This window comes from Cherax quadricarinatus, chromosome 71, assembly GCF_038502225.1.
Source record: "Cherax quadricarinatus isolate ZL_2023a chromosome 71, ASM3850222v1, whole genome shotgun sequence".
NCBI lineage: Eukaryota > Metazoa > Arthropoda > Malacostraca > Decapoda > Parastacidae > Cherax > Cherax quadricarinatus.
This window is the reverse complement of record NC_091362.1, coordinates 22,809,848-22,832,698: the sequence shown is the minus strand read 5'-3', so window position 1 is coordinate 22,832,698 and position 22,851 is coordinate 22,809,848. Positions and strand designations below refer to the sequence as shown.

At 38.3% G+C, this 22,851-nt stretch overlaps 1 protein-coding gene across 13 annotated transcripts in view; it reads left to right on the top strand.

The window, feature by feature from the left end:
* Positions 1-22,851, top strand: part of LOC128700440 (F-actin-monooxygenase Mical) — a 175,513-nt gene that overhangs the window by 149,380 nt on the left and 3,282 nt on the right. For 6 of the 13 annotated variants that reach the window (XM_070100156.1, XM_070100159.1, XM_070100154.1 and 3 more), the window contains 4 exons: positions 5,859-6,009; positions 7,436-7,544; positions 8,438-8,612; positions 12,265-13,589. In XM_070100156.1, the coding sequence (XP_069956257.1) occupies positions 5,859-6,009; positions 7,436-7,544; positions 8,438-8,612; positions 12,265-13,166 (1,337 nt within the window). In that variant the 3' untranslated portion in view covers positions 13,167-13,589. Of the gene's footprint in view, positions 1-5,858; positions 6,010-7,435; positions 7,545-8,437; positions 8,613-10,011; positions 10,734-12,264; positions 13,590-22,851 lie in introns of those variants that run through there. The other 7 variants (XM_070100160.1, XM_070100157.1, XM_070100158.1 and 4 more) reach the window with 6 other exon arrangements.

Below are 22,851 nucleotides of genomic sequence, written 5' to 3'. Positions count from 1 at the left end.
AGAGGTTGGTTGATGAGTTTGATATGTTATGTAAAAGAAGGAAATTAAAAATGAATATAAGAAAGAGTGAAGTGATGAGGATAACAAAAAAATTAGGTAATGGAAAATTGGATATCAGCTTAGAGGGAGAGATTATGGAGGAGGTGAATGTGTTCTGATATTTGGGAGTGGATGTGTCAGCAGATGGGTCTGTGAAGGATGAGGTGAATCATAGAATTAACACAGGGGGGGCGGGTGAATGGTGCACTGAGGAGTCTGTGGAGACAGAACTTTATCCATGAAAGCAAAGAGGGGAATGTATGAGAATATGGTTATACTAACACACTTGTATGGGTGTGAGGCATGGGTTGTGAATGTTGCAACAAGGAGAAGGCTGGAGGCAGTGGAGATGTCATGTCTGAGGGCAATGTGTGGTGTAAATATAATGCAGAGACTGTAGTTTGGAGATTAGGAGGTGTGGGATTATGAAAACCATTATTCAGAGGGCTGAGGAGGGTTTATTGAGATGGTTTGGATGTGTAGAGAAGATGGAACGAAATAGAATGACTTCGAGAGTGTTTAAGTTTGTAGAGGAGGGAAAGCAGGGTAGGGGTTGACGTAGGAAAGGTTGGAGGGAGGGGGAAAAGGAGGTTTTGTGTGTGAGGGGCTTGGACTTCCAGCAAGTGTGTGTGCGTGTTAGATAGCGAATAGAGACAAGTGGTTTTTAATACTTGATGTGCTGTTAGAGTGTAAGCAAGGTAATATTTATGAAGGGATTCAAGGATGGAAATAAATGGTATAAAATACCGACACAATGGCAATATAAACACAAATGCAGTATAATGTGATCCTGTTTGTGACTTGAAAAAGCCCACTGTGTGGGCAAAACGTAGTCAATAAAGGATCACATTATACTGCATTTGTGTTTATATTGCCATTGGATTCAAGGATACCGGCAGGCCGGACTTGATTCCTGGAGATGGGAAATACAGTGCTGGCATTCTGGAGGAGGGGTGTTAATGTTGCAGTTTGAGCATGCCTCTGGCAAGATAGTGATGGAGTGAGTGATGATGAAAGTTTTTCTTTTTCGGGCCACCCTCCCTTGGTGGGAAATGGCCGATGTGTTAATAAATATAACTAATGTGTTTTCCATGTAAGCTAGACTGGAGTGTAAGACAAATTCTAATCACACAATTGAGCAAAAAAGTTATGTGAAGAATTGAAGAGGGATAATGCCATAAGATCTCACCCTCAAAGATCACAGAAGTGTTATTATCACAGCTGCGAAGAAAATGGTATTACGGACAATGAGAACTTTCAAAACAGATGCCATGCCAGTGTTGGTCCTCTTTTAATGCACTTATTCTGTCTAGGCTGGAAAACTGCTGTTCATTATCAGCCCCTTTCAAAGCAAGCAAAATTGCAGATCTACAGAATGTACAGATGATCTTTACTGTATGTGTATGTTCAGTACAGCACCTCATTCATTGGAAATGTTTGAAGTCCCTTGACATGTACTACTTAGAGTGCAATCAAGAAAGTTAGATCATAATTTACATCTGGAAAATCCTAGAGAGACTGGTTCCAAATCTACACACAGAAATCACTCCTTAGGAGTGGGTATAATGTCATTGCTGACCGTTCTTGCAAAAAACACAATAAGGCAAATATCACGAAAACCAAGAAAATTATGGGATGGATAATTAGACTTTCAAGCATGGGAAATAGTGCAAATGATAACTCTTTTTGACTAAGAGTACTGTTCAGTGTTGATGGCTCCTTTTAGGGCAGGAGAGATATCAGTGTTAGAACAGATATAGAAATCATTTAAATTACTGGGAATGCCTCAAAAGTCCTCAATATATGTACTTGAGAGAGAGAGAGAGAGATGCTTGATAATTTATATATGGAGGGTACTTGAGGTACTAATCTCAAGTCTGCACACTGCCATAACATAAGGTACTAGAGTAAGAAAGGTTGTCAGTTGGTAGATAAGCTAAATTCTAGAGGAAGCTGTACTAAGATTATTCTATATGAGGTCTAGATCCTGGTGCAGAAAGGAATTTTTCATTCTTCAAAACTGTTTATTGTAAAATTATTAAATAACATTTGTACTTATAGTCGTTATGGAGATAATTTTAACCCTAATGTATTATTTTTTTTTTTTTTTTTTTTTTCAACAAGTCGGTCGTCTCCCACCGAGGCAGGGTGACCCAAAAAAAGAAAGAAAATCCCCAAAAAGAAAATACTTTCATCATCATTCAACACTTTCACCACACTCACACATTATCACTGTTTTTGCAGAGGTGCTCAGAATATAACAGTTTAGAAGCATATACGTATAGAGATACACAACATATCCCTCCAAACTGCCAATATCCCAAACCCCTCCTTTAACCCTTTGAGGGTTATGGTCGTACTAGTACGTTTTACGCGTAGGGGTTTTTGACGTACTAGTACTCATAAATTCTAGCGGCCTCAAATCTAGTGGGAGAAAGCTGGTAGGCCTTCATATGAAAGAATGGGTCTATGTGGTCAGTGTGCACAGTCTAAAAAAAATCCTGCAGCACACAGTGCATAATGAGAAAAAAAAAACTTTGACCATTTTTTTTTAATAAATCGGCGACTTTGCAGTGTATTTTCGTATGGTATTTATTGTTGTATTCTAGTTTACTTGGTCTCATTTTATAGAATGGAAGACATATTACAGAAATTGAGATGATTTTGACTGGTTTTACAATGAAAGGTGCCTTGAAATTGAGCTCAAAGTAGCAGAAATGTTCGATTTTTACCAAACTTCAAAAGTAAACAAATCGTGCCAAGCGTGCAATACACGTCAACTGGTGAGTCTAATATTCTTTTACAAGTGCACCAATAATATTTATACCATTTTTTACACTAATGCAGTAGTCTGCATAACAGTAAATCTTATATTTTTTGTGAGAATAAAAATTCAAAGTGGAAAGCAAAAGAATATAAGAGGGGCCTTGAGACGTGACTAATGACTAGAGGAAATGTCATTTTAGTGCCAGGAATGTCTTTCTTGTTTATTCTGGACCCTATTCGGAAATTGGCATCTTTTGAAATTTGTGTGAAATTGGCAAAATTGCTAAATTCTGACCACTGTACTGGATAGTTGAATTTATAAATGGGTGGTTTCTTGCACCCATTCGATAGAAAAAATGGAGTTCTAGCGAAATATTCATGTTTTTTGTCGACTAGTACAGTGAAATTGGCCGAAAATGGGGCTCAAAGGGGGCAAAATCGCCGATGCGTAAACATCGCCGAGACCGCTAACTTTGCGAGAGCATAATTCCGTAAGTTTTCTATCAAATTTCAAACTTTTGGTGTCTTTATGATCGGGAAAAGATTCTCTATCTTTTCATAAGAGAAAATAATTTTTTTTTTTTTAAATTTGGCCGACCCTGAGAACGAGTTTCGGAGAGGGCCTGTCGACCCTCAAAGGGTTAAAGTGCAGGCATTGTACTTCCCATTTCCAGGACTCAAGTCCGACTATATGAAAATAACCGGTTTCCCTGAATCCCTTCACTAAATATTACCCTGCTCACACTCCAACAGATCGTCAGGTCCCAAGTATCATTCGTCTCCATTCACTCCTATCTAACACGCTCATGCACGCTTGCTGGAAGTCCAAGCCCCTCACCCACAAAACCTCCTTTACCCCCTCTTTCCAACCCTTTCGAGGACAACCCCTACCCCTCTTTCCTTCCCCTATAGATTTATATGCTTTCCATGTCATTCTACTTTGATCCATTCTCTCTAAATGACCAAACCACCTCAACAACCCCTCTTCTGCCCTCTGACTAATGCTTTTATTAACTCCACACCTTCTCCTAATTTCCACACTCCGAATTTTCTGCATAATATTTACACCACACATTGCCCTTAGACAGGACATCTCCACTGCCTCCAACCGTCTCCTCGCTGCTGCATTTACCACCCAAGCTTCACATCCATATAAGAGTGTTGGTACTACTATACTTTCATACATTCCCTTCTTTGCCTCCATAGATAACGTTTTTTGACTCCACATATACCTCAACGCACCACTCACCTTTTTTCCCTCATCAATTCTATGATTAACCTCATCCTTCATAAATCCATCCGCCGACACGTCAACTCCCAAGTATCTGAAAACATTCACTTCTTCCATACTCCTCCTCCCCAATTTGATATCCAATTTTTCTTTATCTAAATCATTTGATACCCTCATCACCTTACTCTTTTCTATGTTCACTTTCAACTTTCTACCTTTACACACATTCTCAAACTCATTCACTAACCTTTGCAATTTTTCTTTAGAATCTCCCATAAGCACAGTATCATCAGCAAAAAGTAACTGTGTCAATTCCCATTTTGAATTTGATTCCCCATAATTTAATCCCACCCCTCTCCCGAACACCCTAGCATTTACTTCTTTTACAACCCCATCTATAAATATATTAAACAACCATGGTGACATTACACATCCCTGTCTAAGACCTACTTTTACCGGGAAGTATTCTCCCTCTCTTCTACACACCCTAACCTGAGCCTCACTATCCTCATAAAAGCTCTTTACAGCATTTAGTAACTTACCACCTATTCCATATACTTGCAACATCTGCCACATTGCTCCTCTATCCACTCTATCATATGCCTTTTCTAAATCCATAAATGCAATAAAAACTTCCCTACCTTTATCTAAATACTGTTCACATATATGCTTCAATGTAAACACTTGATCTACACATCCCCTACCAACTCTGAAACCTCCTTGCTCGTCCGCAATTCTACATTCTGTCTTACCTCTAATTCTTTCAATTATAACCCTACCGTATACTTTTCCTGGTATACTCAGTAAACTTATTCCTCTATAATTTTTACAATCTCTTTTGTCCCCTTTCCCTTTATATAAAGGGACTATACATGCTCTCCGCCAATCCCTAGGTACCTTCCCCTCTTTCATACATTTATTAAACAAAAGTACCAACCACTCCAACACTATATCCCCCCCTGCTTTTAACATTTCTGTCATGATCCCATCAGTTCCAGCTGCTTTACCCCCTTTCATTCTACGTAATGCCTCACGTACCTCCACCACACTTACATTCTGCTCTTCTTCACTCCTAAAAGATGGTATACCTCCCTGGCCAGTGCATGAAATTACCGCCTCCCTTTCTTCCTTAACATTTAAAAGTTCCTCAAAATATTCTCGCCATCTACCTAATACCTCCCTCTCCCCATCTACTAACTCCCCTGCTCTGTTTTTAACTGACAAATCCATACTTTCCCTAGGCTTTCTTAACTTGTTTAACTCACTCCAAAATTTTTTCTTATTTTCATTAAAATTTCTTGACAATGCCTCTCCCACTCTTTCATCTGCTCTCCTTTTGCACTCTCTCACCACTCTCTTCACCTTTCTTTTACTCTCCATATACTCTGCTCTTCTTATAACACTTCTGCTTTGTAAAAACCTCTTGTAAGCTACCTTTTTCTCTTTTATAACACCCTTTACTTCATCATTCCACCAATCACTCCTCTTTCCTCCTGCCCCCACCCTCCTATAACCACAAACTTCTGCCCCACAATGTATTAATGTTTTAGTAATCTGTTATTATAAAGCTTATTGTTTTTTTTTTTTACACATACCTGGAGAGGGTTTTGGGGGTCAATGCCCCCGTGGCCCAGTCTGTGACCAGGCCACATGGTGAATCAGGGCCTGATCAGCCAGGCTGTTACTGTTGTTTATATCGATGAAGAATTTTATTTGTTCATTTATAATACACAGTGAGTCATGTGTGCCTGCTCGACTTTAGTGTATATTAATAGTAGTGGCATGAATTTTACAAGTTTTTCACGATGAATATTTAACACAGAAGAAAGTCTTTCGGACGATGAAGGAGGAAGTACAGCAGGAACACCTGTGGGCACCCTGGAGCGTGGTCTTCAGGGTACATGGTCTGGATCAACAAATCGTAAACATCGAACTGCAGCCTTGAAAGCAGCAAGGCAGGCAGAACTCAAAAGGTATGGTAGCAGCTACCTTATATTTTACCAAGCTGTAAATTATGAAGAGAGAATGTATATGGCATTAAATTTTCTTCGGTTGTTATGCTTATTTGGATTGTTATGCTTATTTACATGCTATATGGTCATCTCTACAAATGTGTGGGCATCTTTATTCTCAGGTTTCAGTTATTCAATGTTTTTACTAATGGGCAATTGAAATGTAGATTCAGTTATCCATCTGAAACACAGACTGATCGCAAATATGCAATAAAATTTGTTATGTTGGCTTAAGTTTGTAATATTTGCTGTTATTGGTTTCATGGAATATCTAGAGCATAATCCCCTGGTAATTTGTAGCTAAAAACTGTGTCCAATTATTGGAATTGGTTGAAACCAATAATGTTTCAGTTAAGCAGAATTTTGACGCTAACCAGGAATTATCTCCTGCTCGACAGTATATGTATATAGAATTATTATTTGACGGCCCCGTTCAAAGCAGGAGAAATATCAGAGCTGGAACAAATACAGAGACCGTTTACAGCTCACATTGAGCCTGTAAAGCACCTAAACTACTGGGAACGCCTGCAAGTCTTGAACATGTATTCACTGGAGCGGAGGAGAGAGAGATGCATGATAATACATACCTGGAAAATACTCGAGGGCCTGGTTCCAAATCTGCACACTTCTGTAATATACTGGAGTGAGAGATATGGGAGGAAGTGTAAGTGAGGAGCAGGGGTGCAGTGGGGACAATAAGGGAACACTATCAACATTCGGGGTCCCAGACTATTCAACATCTTACCAGAAGATATCAGAAACATGGCTGGAACAAGTGTAGAAGCCTTCAAGAGGAAACTGGACAAGTATCTTCACCAGGTGCCAGATCAGCCAGGCTGTGATAGATATATGGGGCAGCGGTCTTCCTGGTTGACCAGGCAAGCACCAGAAGAGCCTGGCCCATGGTCGGGCTCAAAGAGTAGATTAACTCTCGAAACTTTTCAAAGGTATATTAAAGGTATAAGGTATTATTTTAAGTGAAATGTAATTTAAAAATCTAGGGAAGAATTTTTATTATGTCCCCTTCAGTGTGTTTCAAAGATAATTGTTTTTTTAAGTAAGACATGTGGAACACTTAGGTGAAATGTTTCACCCGCATAGCAGGCTTCATCAATCATATACAGAAGTGATGACAGTAGTAAAAACAGTAGAGGAAAAACTGAATATCTTCATGGGTGAAGAATTGAACACCTCAAACTACCTCCCCTCTTCTTCTATTGGTATTGTAATGACTTCTGTATGCGATGAAATCTGCCGTGCAGGTGCAATGTTTCGGCAGTAGAGATACCTAAGTGTTGCCCATATGTCTTACTCATCAATATTGTATACCATTGCTAATGATAAAAAAAAAATATTCTGTCAGTCATTGAAAAATGTTCTCTTGTAGGCTTCGGATGGCACAAGAAATTCAGCGGCAGCTTGAGGAGTGTGAGGTAAAAACCCGAGAGCTGGAAGAAAGAGGTGTTGCAGTAGAGAAGGCACTTAGAGGAGAAAGTGTAAGTACTCTGTATATACTGTATAATAAGGTGGCCAAAACTTGATTGCAATCTATCAGGAGATTGCAGAGTAATTTCTAGTAGACTGCAGGATGATCAGTAGCCTAGCTCAGCACTCCACTAATTGATCTATGTATTTGACAACATTTTAATATATTCATTGCTTACTATTCTCATGACCACATTAAAATATATAGATATTTTAATGGGATGTTGGGTTGTAATGAAGCAGTCAGCATGTACCTCCCACTTTTAACAGTTTGAGATAACTAAAATCTAAGTTACCCTGTTACAAGATGTTGAGGTTGTGCTGTAGTTTTTTTGTAACGACATTCATTTTTTATATACATGTTAGTTCATATTGCTTCCTTAAATGTCTGGTGGTAATCAGCAGTGTATAGTGTATATAAAAAAAGAAACTTTGGAACATAACTTAGACTACATAATGAATATGGTAAACGATAGACTTTGAGCTCTGGAGGTGAAGAGTAAAGTACCTGTGCACTCTGAAGGGTGGGTGAGGATGTTGTGGTTCTAAAGGTGGGGAGTACAGTGCCTTCACTCTGAAGTAAGGTTGAGGATGTTAGGTAAAAGGACACGTGCAACTAATGTGACATTTTACTGTGGCAATGTTTTGCTCTCCAGGGGTTAATTGTATTGTCCATACACTTTTGGCAAGATAGCTATTGAATGAATGATGGTGACTGTGGTAAGTTCTATGGGTTGCCAAACCTTGATGGGAAACTGCCACTGTATACAAAAAAAAATACCCTGGAAGAATTTTTAACAACTGTACTGATGCTGGAGAGCCAGTGAAATGCTCTCCAGTTACCTATCTGACAGCTTCTTCATTATACAAATGTAAGTATTATTAATAACTTTCCAACCATCAGAGTGGAGCAAATCGTGATGAGGCAGATTTAATGGGAGACTGGTTCTCAATGGTTCATGAGAAGAATGCTTTGGTGAGGTGGGAGCAGGAACTTTTGGTACGGGCCAAGGAGCTTGAGTTGGAGGACCGTCACGTGAGGCTGGAACATGAGCTTAGGCATCGCATGGCTCTCTCTGGTAAGTTGTTCAAGAAAGCGTTGTCACCAATAAATATGAGTTTATTATTATTATTTCAACAAACCTGCCGTACCCCGCTGAAGCAGGGTGGCCCAAACCAAAAACTAAAGTTTCACTTTCCATCTTTAGTAATGTATACAGGTGAAGGGGTTACTAGCCTCTTGCTCCATTATTATTATTATTATACTAAAATATAAGCCGTTGTTAAAGGTAGTGAGTGTGAAGTGGAAACCTGTAATTGTCTTGCATGATGGCAGGGTTGCTGGTGTCTTTTTTTTCTGTCTCATAAACACACAGGATAACAGGTATATCTTGCTACTCTTACTTAGGTCACACTACGCATGCCTGCACATGCATGTGTGTGTGTGTGTGTGTGTGTGTGTGTGTGTGTGTGTGTGTGTGTGTGTGTGTGTGTGTGTGTGTGTGTGTGTGTGTGTGTGTATGTGTGTGTGTATGTATGTATGTATGTATGTATGTGTATATATATATATACTTTCTTCTTTCAACGTACCAGCTGTATCTCACCAAGGTGGGGTGGCCCAAAAGGAAAAACAAAAGTTTCTCCTTTCAAATTTAGTAATATATACAGGAGAAGGGGTTACTAGCCCCTTGCTCCCGGCATTTTAGTCGCCTCTTACAACACTCATGGCTTACGGAGGAAGAATTCTGCTCGGTGGGAGACGGCCGACTTGTTGAAAAAAAAAAATATATATATATATTTATTTATTTTATTACACATGCACGCACACCCTCCTGCCTGCCTGGGTGTTCTTCTATTTTCTTAATACTAGCTCTTGTTCTACTTCATTTCCTCTTATCTCCTTGGGGAAGTGGAAAAGAATTCTTCCTACATAAGAGGTGACTAAAATGCTGGGAGCAAGGGGCTAGTAACCCCTTCTGTGTGCATTACTAAATTTAAAAAAAAAACTTGTTTTTCTTTTTAGGTCAGTTTGTTGGGAAAAAATGCTGTTGTTTTAAGTAAAAAAAAAAAAAACTGAAATTTCACCCATAGATAAAAGTGAGTTGAAAATTCTTTTTATGAGCTTCCTTGTATTTAATCAAGAATGCACTTTGTGTTTTTACTTATTTTTGTCTTGTGCTTAATGTCATTACAATATAAAGTATATTGCCTGCACTCTAAAGGAGGGTTGGGAATATTTGCTGTTTGGAGGGTCATCTGAACTATTGTATCTGTGTGCCTTTGGCAAGACAGTGATAGTGTGAATGGCAGTGAAAGTATTTCTTTTTGGGGTCACCCTGCCTCAGTGAGAGACAGCCAGTGTGTTCCTTTATAGTGAAACCTCAAAAATCGAATGTATAACATATCGAACGTTTCAAAAATAGGACCATTTTTTCGGACAAACTGTGTCCCTATTATCGAACGCGCCCCTATTTTCAGACCGCCGGGTATGGGACCTGTCTGCCGCCTGCTCTGTCCGCGTCCCTGCGCAGGCGCCGTGAGCAGTCTAGCTTTGTTTATGCTTGAGTGAACACTAACCTGCGCTCTCATTCACGCATTTTACGATTATTTCGTTGTTTAGTGCTTGTGGGACTGTGAAATAAGCTGCCATGGGCCCAAAGAAACTTGCTAGTGGTACCCCTGTGGTAAAGAAAGTGAGAAACACCATAAATGTGAAGAAAGAAATAATACAGAAGTATGAGAGTGGTGTGAGACTTGTTGAGCTTGCCAGGATGTATGGGAAAAACAAGTCGACCATCGGTTCTATCCTGTCAAAGAAAGAACAAATCAAGGAAGCTGATGTTGCGAAAGGTGTTAATATAGGGAGTGGATGAGGTGCCTTCTTCAAAGATTAAGGAGATTTGTGCCAAGTGGAATGATGTGCAAATGTTTGTGCAGAAGTACCACCCTGAGCAAGCTCAAACAAGTCATCATGGTTCAGTGACAGAACCATGTCCCATTTTAGGGAAATGTTAAAGAGGTTCCAGAAACAGAGGACTGTGGACAGTTATTTTGTGAGACAGGGGTCCAGTGACTCTCAAGCTGGTCCTAGTGGCATTAAAAGACAGAGAAGGGAAGTAACCCCAGAGAGGGCTTTGCATGAAGTCCTCATGGAGGGGGATTCTCCTTCCAAACACTAACCCCAACTCCCTCTCTCCTCCTCCCTATCTTCCAGATGCCATCACTAATCTTCAATAAAGGTAAGTAAAAATGTTATTTTATATGTATTACTATACATAATTAAAAACTATAGCATTTGTTGTATGTAAAACTAATTAATCTCTATAAAATGTATTTTTTGTGTGAGTATTTTTGGGTTTCTGGAACGGATTAATTGTATTTCCATTATTTCTTATGGGAAATATTGCTTCGAATTTCAGACTTTACGAATTTAGAACTAGCTCCTGGAATGGATTAAGTTTGAGTTTTGAGGTTCCACTGTATAAAGGGAAGGGAGACAAAAGAGTGTAAAAATTATGGGGGAATGAGTTTACTGAGTATGATAGTAGGATTGCTGGTGTCTTTTTTCTGTCTCATAAACATGCAGGATTTCAGGTATGTCTTGTTACTTCTACTTACACTTAGGTCACACTACACATTCATGTACAAGCATATACATGTATATACACACCCCTCTGGGTTTTCTTCTATTTTCTTACTAGCTCTTGTTTTTGTTTATTTTCTCTTATTTCCATGGGAAAGTGGAACAGAATTCCTCCTCCATAAGCCATGTGTATTGTAAGAGGCGACTAAAATGCTAGGAGCAAGGGGCTAGTAACTCCTTTCCCTGTATACATTACTAAAGATAAAAAGGGACTTGTTTTTCTTTTTGGGCCACCCTGCCTCTGTTGGATACAGCTGGTTTGTTGAAAGACGGAAAGACGTAGTAGTTTACTGAGTATACCAGGTAAAGTGTTTGGTAGGGTTATTATTGAAAGAATTAAGGGTAAGGCAAAGAACAGGATCGCAGATGAACAAGGAGGCTTTAGAAGGTAGAGGATGTGTAGACCATGTGATTGCATTGAAGCATATAGGTGAACAATGCTTAAAGGTAGGGAAGCTTTTATGGATTTAAAAAAGGCACTTGATAGGGTGGATAGGGGAGCAATGTGGCAGATATTGCAAGTGTATGGAATAGGTGGTAAGTTACTAAATGCTGTAGAGAGTTTTTATGAGGATAGTGAGACTCAAGTTAGGATATGTACGAGAGTAACAGTATGTAACAGTAGGCCTTAGACAGGGATACATGATGTCACCATGGTGGTTTTAACATATTTATAGATTAGGCTGTAAAAATAAGTGAATGCTAGGGTGTTGGGAAGAAGTGTGGGCTTAAAATATGCAGAATCTAATACAAAATGGGAGTTGCCACTGTTGCAAAAAGAAACTGTGACAACTGTACTTCCCACATCTCTGAAAGACACCTTCACAGATTTACTTGGTGCTGTAAGCACCTGTTCATTGGCATGATAATACTATACAGTTTTCTATGATAGTATGTTGATGGTATCTATATATATATAAAGTTCCCTTTTGGGAAAATAACTCAAGAATCCTGAGCTTGTATTTATTTGCTCCAATTTAAATGTGTTTATTCCTAATCTAGTCATGTTTTGTAAAATATGTCATTTCTTTTTTATTGTTGTAAAAATATTTGTAATCATTTTATTGTAATATAAAATCCTGTTTCAGAAGAAGAGAAATCTCGAGAAGATATTGACCGTGAGGGCACCATCCTAGCAGAAATGCTGAGTATCCTTGAACAGAAAGATGCATTGGTCACCATGTTGGAGGAGGACAGACAGAGGTGCGGCCACAACCACAATACCATGCACTTCCTCACAGCCAGTGACTCACTCAGCCCTGAGCGGCTTCCCAACAATCTGGTTACCACCACCAAGCCTTGCACCACCCCAGACTGTACCTCCACTACCAAATTGCTACCCTGCCTTACAACCAAACTCTCGAGTCTTTCATATTTGTGTTCAACATCTTTCTCATCATCAGCTTCCTTATTCAGTACTCTCAACCATGGACAAATGACCTTAGATACATCTTTGTTAATACCCATGGATAATCAGCAGTCTAAAGTGGCTTCAATATTGCATGCTTGCTTGAGTTCATCTTTGAATCCTGCTTTACATCCCCTGGCTCTTGCTGAGCGCTTCAGTCACTTTGATCAACTTCCGGCCTCATGTAGACCAAGTGTTTTTGATCATGACCCTTGTAGCAAAACATTTACTTATTATCAGCATGCACAGCAGAAAGTTAATAATTTTAGTACACCAGGTCATGTAAAACGCACAACCATTCCAGACCTAAGCCTGTGCAATCAGAAGCCAATTTTTACAAACCCATTTTCTCCCTTCCATCGCTCCAGTCCTTCGGTTTCACTCCCAGTCCGCATGAATACTTTAAACTCAGCATCCAGTAAAAGTGTAGTGAAAGGTGCCAGTAAATGTAACTCCAGCTGGCTGAATACTGCTTGTAGTTATGCTATGATGATTGTAATTATTGTATGGTTTTTGCCGCACATTGTAACCCTGTTGTCACTAATTTTTCGTCAGACTTATCGGGGACCATCCCCATTTTAATATTTAGCTTGGAAGTAATGTATATACAGTAGATGATGTGGCTCATTTGCTGATGATTTTAGAAATAGCTCTTTGATACCATTGTACAATATTTTTACTGTATATTCAGTTCTGTATTAAATATTGTGCATGCCACATACGTACTTATTTTTATCATGATTGTCTTATAGCAAGCCCATGTACCTTGCATCTAAGTAGTATACATACTGTATAACCACTTACAATATAAGCAGTTAATATGGTGTAATTTTCAGTAGTGCATTAGAATATAATATGATGCAGATGTGCATGATGATACAGTAGTTGGGAAACATAAAACTCTTCTCAAAGACAATGAGACGTTCCTCAAAACCTCTTCCTTGTGTTCTTCCTTATGGATGGCTGGCTGGCAGATTGTTGTTGGTGCCGGCCTCACCTTGCCTTGTAAGTTCCCATCATGTTACACTACAGCAGCCAACACTAACACTTAAGTTGCCAAGCAGCGCATCCCTAACAACTGCTACTAACTAAATTGATTGCCTTCATATTTTTGGCCTGCTAACACTTCTGGAATCTTAATTTTGGGTTAGTTTGGGAAAGAGCTGTTGGCATACAAAAATAGGACTTGTAAATCCATTGACTTGAGTACTGTACTGAACATTATATTGTACAAAACTATGTGTGTGAGTGCACGTGGATATGCATATATATTTTTTTATCTCACCGAGGTAGGGTGACCAGAAGAAAGAAAACACTTTCACCATCATTCAACACTTTCAGAGGTGCCCAGATATGACAGTTTAGATGTCACTCCAAACAGCCAATATCCCAAACCCCTCCTTTAATTAAAGTGAAGGCATTAAAACCATACCCCGGCTGGGATTGAACCCGTGGTCAGAGTCTCAAAACTCCAGACCGTCGCGTTAGCCACTAGACCAGCTAGCCACCATAAGATTCGTCCAACTAGGTATATTTCTACACCATAGGAAGGCTAGCATAGGCACCACTGTGACCACAAATGCAAGTTTTTACAGACGAATCTCCAGCTAGCGTGGCCGTAACGAACTCTAGCTCAAGTTCCCTCACTGCCGTCAACATGACTCATGAAATCGTAATGACACGATTGCAAACAAACCATACCCCGGCTGGGATTGAACCCGCGGTCAGAGAGTCTCAAAACTCCAGACCGTCGCGTTAGCCACTAGACCAGCTAGCCACAGTAAGATTCGTCCAACTAGGTATATTTCTACACCATAGGAAGGTTAGCATAGGCACCACTGTGACCACAAATGCAAGTTTTTACAGACGAATCTCCAGCTAGCGTGGCGTGGTTTGTTTGCAATCGTGTCATTACGATTTCATGAGTCGTGAAGGCATTATATTTCCCACCTCCAGGACTATAGTCTGGTTAATCAGTTTCCCTGAATCCCTTCACAAAACATTACCCTGCTCACACTCTAACAGCTCATCAGGTCCCAAAAACCATGTCTCCATTCATTCCTATCTAACACTCACGCTTGTGGGAAGTCCAAGCCCCTCGCCCACGAATCCTGCTTTACCCCCTCCCACCAATCTTTTCAAGGACGACCCCTACCCCTCCTTTCTTTCCCTACAGATTTATATGCTCTCCAAGTCATTCTGCTTTGTTCCATCCTCTCTCAATGACCAAACCACCTCAACAATGCCTCCTCAGCCCTCTGGATAAAACTTATAGTATCTCTGCACCTCCTCCTAATCTCTAAACTACAGATTTTCTGCGTATTTATGCCACACATTGCCCTCAGACATGACATCTCCACTGCCTTCAACCTCTTCCTTGCTGCAACATTCACAACCCAAATTGAGCAAAGAAAAGCGAACTGTGAACAGGCTTATTTAAAACCTTCACCGTGATACAAGTATTTTGGTCATAAGTTAGGGTGTATGTACATACATACATACATACACGTGTACCCTGGTGGTCTCCTGTTTGTTCTCTTGCAGTGCAATTAAAACATGCTGCATGGGTCCAATACCATTACAATAGAACCAATCATCAATTTATGGCCATATCCTGCCAAGGCAAGGTCACCCAAAGAATAAAACACACTTACCATCATTCACTTAAACCTTTCACTGTCGGTGCCCTATAGATACGTCTTACGAGCCAGTGTTGGTGACGTATTAATACGCCAAAATTCTAGCGGCTTCAAATCTTGGGAAAGAAAGCTGGTACACCTACATGTGAGAGAATGGGTCTGAGTGGTCAACGTGTGCTGTATAAAAAAATCGGGGAGTCAGTGGTGCATTGTGGGAGTCCCATTTCAGTAGGCCTTGTTTCCCATGCTTTGCAGTAACATATACCTCACTCCCCAGCAAACTGGGACTCTTCTCTTCTCAAGTCATAGTTCTAACACAGATGGAAGTGTCAGTGAAGATGAATTTCATGGTTGAGGAGTTTCTGACCGAAAGCAATGCTCAGGAGACCAGAAATAGTGCTGAAAACCCAGACGGCCATCAACCTAGGATAACCCAAAAAGTCAGTGACTTATTTCCATATGGGTGGTGGGGAAGAGAGCATGCTTGTTGGGGGAAGACGGTATGGGTAATGGGTGGTGGTTGTGTAATGCATCATTTGACACCAGTCTTGCTGCTCTTGGCACTTCCACAATAAAGGCTACCTTCAACCACCCACACACGACCTTCCACAAGCTGTAGCGGTTCTAGGAACGTATCCAGTGACTACATGTGTATTTTTTTTTTTTTTTTTTTTTTTTTCAACAAGTCGGCCGTCTCCCACCGAGGCAGGGTGACCCAAAAAAGAAAGAAAATCCCCAAAAAGAAAATACTTTCATCATCATTCAACACTTTCACCACACTCGCACATTATCACTGTTTTTGCAGAGGTGCTCAGAATACAACAGTCTAGAAGCATAAACATATAAAGATACACAACATATCCCTCCAAACTGCCAATATCCCAAACCCCTCCTTTAAAGTGCAGGCATTGTACTTCCCATTTCCAGGACTCAAGTCCGACTATATGAAAATAACCGGTTTCCCTGAATCCCTTCACTAAATATTACCCTGCTCACACTCCAACAGATCGTCAGGTCCCAAGTACCATTCGTCTCCATTCACTCCTATCTAACACGCTCACGCACGCTTGCTGGAAGTCCAAGCCCCTTACCCACAAAACCTCCTTTACCCCCTCTCTCCAACCCTTTCGAGGACGACCCCTACCCCGCCTTCCTTCCCCTATAGATTTATATGCTTTCCATGTCATTTTACTGTGATCCATTCTCTCTAAATGACCAAACCACCTCAACAACCCCTCTTCTGCCCTCTGACTAATACTTTTATTAACTCCACACCTTCTCCTAATTTCCACACTCCGAATTTTCTGCATAATATTTACACCACACATTGCCCTTAAACAGGACATCTCCGCTGCCTCCAACCGTCTCCTCGCTGCTGCATTTACCACCCAAGCTTCACACCCATATAAGAGTGTTGGTACTACTATACTTTCATACATTCCCTTCTTTGCCTCCATAGATAACGTTTTTTGACTCCACATATACCTCAACGCACCACTCACCTTTTTTCCCTCATCAATTCTATGATTAACCTCATCCTTCATAAATCCATCCGCCGACACGTCAACTCCCAAGTATCTGAAAACATTCACTTCTTCCATACTCCTCCTCCCCAATTTGATATCCAATTTTTCTTTATCTAAATCATTTGACACCCTCATCACCTTACTCTTTTCTATGTTCACTTTCAACTTTCTACCTTTACACACATTCCCAAACTCATCCACTAACCTTTGCAATTTTTCTTTAGAATCTCCCATAAGCACAGTATCATCAGCAAAAAGTAACTGTGTCAATTCCCATTTTGAATTTGATTCCCCATAATTTAATCCCACCCCTCTCCCAAACACCCTAGCATTTACTTCCTTTACAACCCCATCTATAAATATATTAAACAACCATGGTGACATTACACATCCCTGTCTAAGACCTACTTTTACCGGGAAGTAGTCTCCCTCTCTTCTACACACCCTAACCTGAGCCTCACTATCCTCATAAAAACTCTTTACAGCATTTAATAACTTACCACCTATTCCATATACTTGCAACATCTGCCACATTGCTCCTCTATCCACTCTATCATATGCCTTTTCTAAATCCATAAATGCAATAAAAACTTCCCTATCTTTATCTAAATACTGTTCACATATATGCTTCAATGTAAACACCTGATCTACACATCCCCTACCCACTCTAAAACCTCCTTGCTCATCCGCAATCCTACATTCTGTCTTACCTCTAATTCTTTCAATTATAACCCTACCGTACACTTTTCCTGGTATACTCAGTAAGCTTATTCCTCTATAATTTTTACAGTCTCTTTTGTCCCCTTTCCCTTTATATAAAGGGACTATACATGTGTATATATATATATATTATAAAACAATAGTAGTAAACAACTTTTTTATTGTTGGTTTATGTAAGCAGGTTTTGTAAACAATATAATAATAATGTTTGTGGAGTTATTGTGTTGCATATGAGTAGATATATATGCATTACACATTATATTGGTCTCAGGCCACAAAAGTTACTTGAAAAAATATATTAAAAAATAAAAGGAAAAAGTAGAATAAAAGTAAAAATAGTATTACCAAGTGAGCAGCAGTTGCCGATGTTGCCATAAGTGGTTCACTTTGTCAACTTCACGCCTCTTTATCTCAGTAAGTACTGATCACAGTTTTTTTTTCCATTTAAAACGCTCGCAAAAATATTCGTTAGATTTTGGTAAGAATTTTTTTTTTTTCTTGAATATTTTTCGACACTGAGAGCGAGTTTAGAATCAGGGGTCTCAAGAGTGAAATGGTTAATTGCCATCTTTCCAGAAGTGTGCTGACATCACCATCAGATTACCCTCCACCCACAATATTTTCACCCCTTCAGAGTGCAAGCACTCTGGTTAACCGGTTTCCTTGAATCCCTTCATAAAAGTTACCTTGCTTACACTCCAGTAGCATGTCCATTGAAATCCATTTTTCTCCATTCTCCTTTTTAAAATGCTCACAAAAACCTGCTGGATGCTCAAGCTTCTAAAACTAAAAACTTGTTTTACTCCCTCCATTCAGTAGTTCTGGGAGGACCCCTTCCACCACAGAATAGTTCACCCTCATCAACCTATCCCTCTCCATAGCTTAATGGAATTGACAGTTGCTGCTTGTGTCCTTGCCTACTACAGTTCTCCTTAACTCTCACATAGCACATTCGTTTACAAAAATAGGAACCCTTTTCAAACATTCTTACTCCTCTGCACAAGCATTAACTGATATATTTTCTTAATTACATCACCAACATGTTAAATTCTTCAGCAAATTAAATGTTTCAACAGGTTCTTTCAAAGTTGTTTAAAATGGAAGGAAGTTGAAATGTCATGCAACTTGTCCATAAAATACAATTTGCTTTCTAACTAGTTTATACAGGCATACCTTGCTAATATGGCTGGTTAGGTTCCAGACCATGGCCATAAAACAAATATCTCCTTAAAATACAATTTGCTTTCTAACTAGTTTATACAGGCATACCTTGCTAATATGGCTGGTTAGGTTCCAGACCATGGCCATAAAACAAATATCTCCTTAAAGCTAATCTTTTTTTTTTTTATCCACTTGCCAGTGCATATAAAAGCCTAAATATATGTTCACTATCAGAACACAACACTAAGACACAAAGTGCATAAATGCTATAAACAGATTAAGTGCAGGTAACAAAATGGATTCAGTCAGCTGATGTGCATATCACCACCAAAAACAATAAAGACAAATATAATTGAAAAGCACCATATTAGCAAAGTATGCCTCTTTATGTTTAATGGAGTTCCCTTCAAGGAGTAGACAAGGAAGTGATGGGGAGGGGATCCGTGATGCTGGTGAAAGGCTCTTAATCCAAGGAATTGATGCCATCTTCCCTTCTGATCAACTCTGTTTACCTCTCATTCCTCTGGAGCTGAATAACCCTTCTGGGTTTAGTATTTCCCTGTTTATGTAACAGTTACATGGGCCAGTTTTTGAACAATTAAAACTGACGACAGAATTAAGTATTAGTTATTTTAGTTTAGATTAGGTTGCTGCTCTTTAACCTAAAATATGTTAAATATAAGTATTAACCAGATTACATAAATGATGTAAGCCATTAACCAGATTACATAAATGATGGGTACAGTGTAGAAGCGGGAATACACCAGTCGCTAAATTTGTTGGACCCAATACTCGTTATGTGCAGTATGAGTACGGTTTGCTTCACAGGTCATTTTTCAAGACAAGGATATTCCTCAAATAATCAAGGCATCAAATATTGAGAGCAACAACTTGCTGAGCCCTTGTGGTTTAGCACTTCGTTTTTATTACGTATAATAATAACAACACCTTGCTGAAGGTCGAGATGTGTAGCACTACATCATAACATTCAATGAGGACCAAGAGGCTATGTAGAAATTTTTCACTGTTAATCAGATTGCAACATATTTATATGAACTGAAAAAAAATGGAATGAGTATTGTGTGTTTTCATTTATGTAAAGCATCTCATGTAATTTATAACAGATGTTGATAGCTCTAATGTACAAGATGGAACAAGGAGTTAAAATAAACAAATATGAATGCAAATCAAGGTAAGGTTTAACTTAAATTCAAACCAAGTGGATGTTGTAATGTCAACAAAAGATGAAAGCTGACATTAGTTTCAAATCAAAAACAAATTAAAGGTATATATGAACCATCAGATGTAGTAAGGCACACTGAAGTGGGTCATAAATAAAAATATATATGTTTTGGAGAGAGGTAATATATAAATAATTAAAATTAAATTGGAAGTAACAAATGGAAGGGGAAGATTAAAGATGGCAGTATTTTGATTGCCAGGAAATGCATTCTTTGTTAGATGATAACCTGTTAACTGGTTAAGAGAGAGGCATATAAATAGAAGAATGTAGACTCTTAATAAACTCATAGAGCACCTTACAGGTATATAAAGTATGAAAATTGGAGAGAGTCATTTTAAAATGTTATGGTTACTTTTTCATTGTCTTGTATAGTACAGTATGAGAGGCAAATTGAATTTTTTGTAACATTTCAAGTACTCTTTCAGGCTAACACTTTTAACATGAAGGCATTTAAAATGTTTTTGGAAAATTTATCCCAAGACTACGTCACTAACAAAAGTTTGGTGTGGCTTTTTTTGTTGTTGTTGTTGTTGTTAACATGTTGATAATCCATCAAGAATTTCTTCAGGAAATAGGGCATCCAAGATTTACCACTGCAGAGCTCATACAATATGAATGTATAATCTCTGCATACATAGTCATTCCAACTTCTTATGCTGTAGTAGAAGCATGCAGTAAGTCTCACTATTATAATGATGGTGGCTGTAACAGCTTCACTTAATGTTAGTAAAATGCTTTAGTGCGTGCATGCACACTAGTATAAATATATATTATGTTTTGCATGTCAATGTTTACCTTTATTTAATGTATAAAAAATTAGCATTCTTGTTATTTTTCTTAATAGAATTCTCATTGTTTTGATTCAACATTATTAAATTTAGAGTAACATTTAAGGGATTTTCTTATTTACATGTCTAAATCTTTAGAACATTTAAACATTTGGATTAATTTGCCTGAAATGCATTGCATAATTAGGCTTTGTTTTGTGCCTACCAATATTTTATTACATGTAAACTACATTATTTGTGGTGCACAGAAGAAATAAGAATTTTATTGTAACGTGTTAATGAATTGAGCATTGATTTGATTCTTGATCATTTTTTTTTTTTTATTGATCAATATTTAATTTTTAATAATTTTTGCACATGAGTTAGAGTTGGCTTCAGTCTAGCATAGAAAAAATTGCCATACAAGTGTTACTCCATAATTTAAGTGGAAATATTTAAATGTCCTAAAAATGCTTTAAAAACTGAAAAACAAAAATTTAATATTGCAGATTATCAAGGTTTGTCATTTCACGTAAGGTCTTAAGATTTTGCTTGATTTTCCCTTAAAATGTGTTATATAGAGAACAAGTTTGATTAGAAATTTATAATTTGTCTCTACTCCGTATAGCATCTTGGTTACAAAACTAATGTGTCATTTAAATATGCTTGAGAAGGAATAATGCACGACTTAATTTAAACTAGAAGAACTATTACAAATACTTGAAAATATATAAGATTGGAAATTTAATATTTAAATTTGAGATATTTCCTTTGAATTATTTGTTATACATTTTAGATATTAAAAGTGGTTTAATATTTAAATTTGAGACATTTCCTTTGAATTATTTGTTATATGTTTAGATTTTAAAGGTGGACTTTGTTTTATGGACCTTCTGTTTGCATGGAATTTAGGTCGACTTGTACACATGGGTTATCAAAGGTGTTTATTTCTTGTCGTTCTAGTGTGTTCTATTACATCTCGCCAAAGAACTTTAGGTCTTGATTAATATATTCAGTGTAGTGTAGATGTTGAGTGAAGAAGTGTGTATGCATGGTAAGTTTATGGCCTGCATAGGGAAGGTGCGTATTGTCTGCATCTTGAGTACGTCGATTTGTATGGTAGCCTTTTGTTATTAGTTTTAGATAGTATACTCTTGTAGAGATCCCCTGCATATATTAGTGAGATATAGGTAGAGTATTATGAGTTGGGGCATATACGTAGTAGTAAATCTAGGAGAATGCTCAGTTTCCTTAAGCTTTGTAGCCTAACTGTTGGATGTGGGTTTTGTTTTTATGAGGATGTGTTAAACCCATAATGGTTATACAGCACCTAAGGAATATGAGGTAATCAAGTTTGATCTGAAGGAAGGATTGGGTGATTTGATTCCTTGGATAAGGAGCACCCCTTAACCTTTTCAGGGTCCAGAGGCCAAATTTCAGTGTGCACCATGGTCCAAGAATTTTCAAAAAAAAAATTTTTTTTTTTTCTTATGAAATGGTAGAGAATCTTTTTCTGAAGGTAATAAAACAAAAAGTACGAAATTTGATGGAAAATTGACGAAATTATGCTCTCGTGAATTTTGTGTCAGCGATGTTTACACATGGGCGATTTTGCCGACTTTGACTCCCATTTTAGGCCAATTACATTATTCCAGTCAACCAAATTCTTAGTTATTTCACTAGTATTGCTTCTATTCTATCGATTGAACACAAGAAATCACCAAGTCAACCGTTTCAACTACAAAATAAAGTGATTAGAAATTGGTAATTTGGCCAGTTTAATGCAAAGTTCAAAATATTCCAATTTCAAAATAGGGTTCAGAATAAACAATGCAGGCATTCCTGGCACTAAACTAACATTTCCTCTGTTCATTAGTTACATTTTCAGGCTTTACAAATTAATTCCATTTTGATTTTTTATTCACATAATTTTTATTCAAACCAAACAATAGAACTAGATTTACTGTTAAACAATATTGTAAGATATTGGTTTTTGTTGGGTCCCTGGTCATGTCAACGTACAGAGCAATGAACAGGCAGATACTGCTGCGCAGTCAGCAGTACATGACCTACCAATTTCCTATAGAGGTGTTCCATTTCTGGACTATTTTGCTGCAATAGCTTCCCACCTTCATACCCGTTGGCAACAATGTTGGTCAACTCTGCTTGGTAACAAACTTCATTCTATTAAACCGAGCATAGGTTACTGGC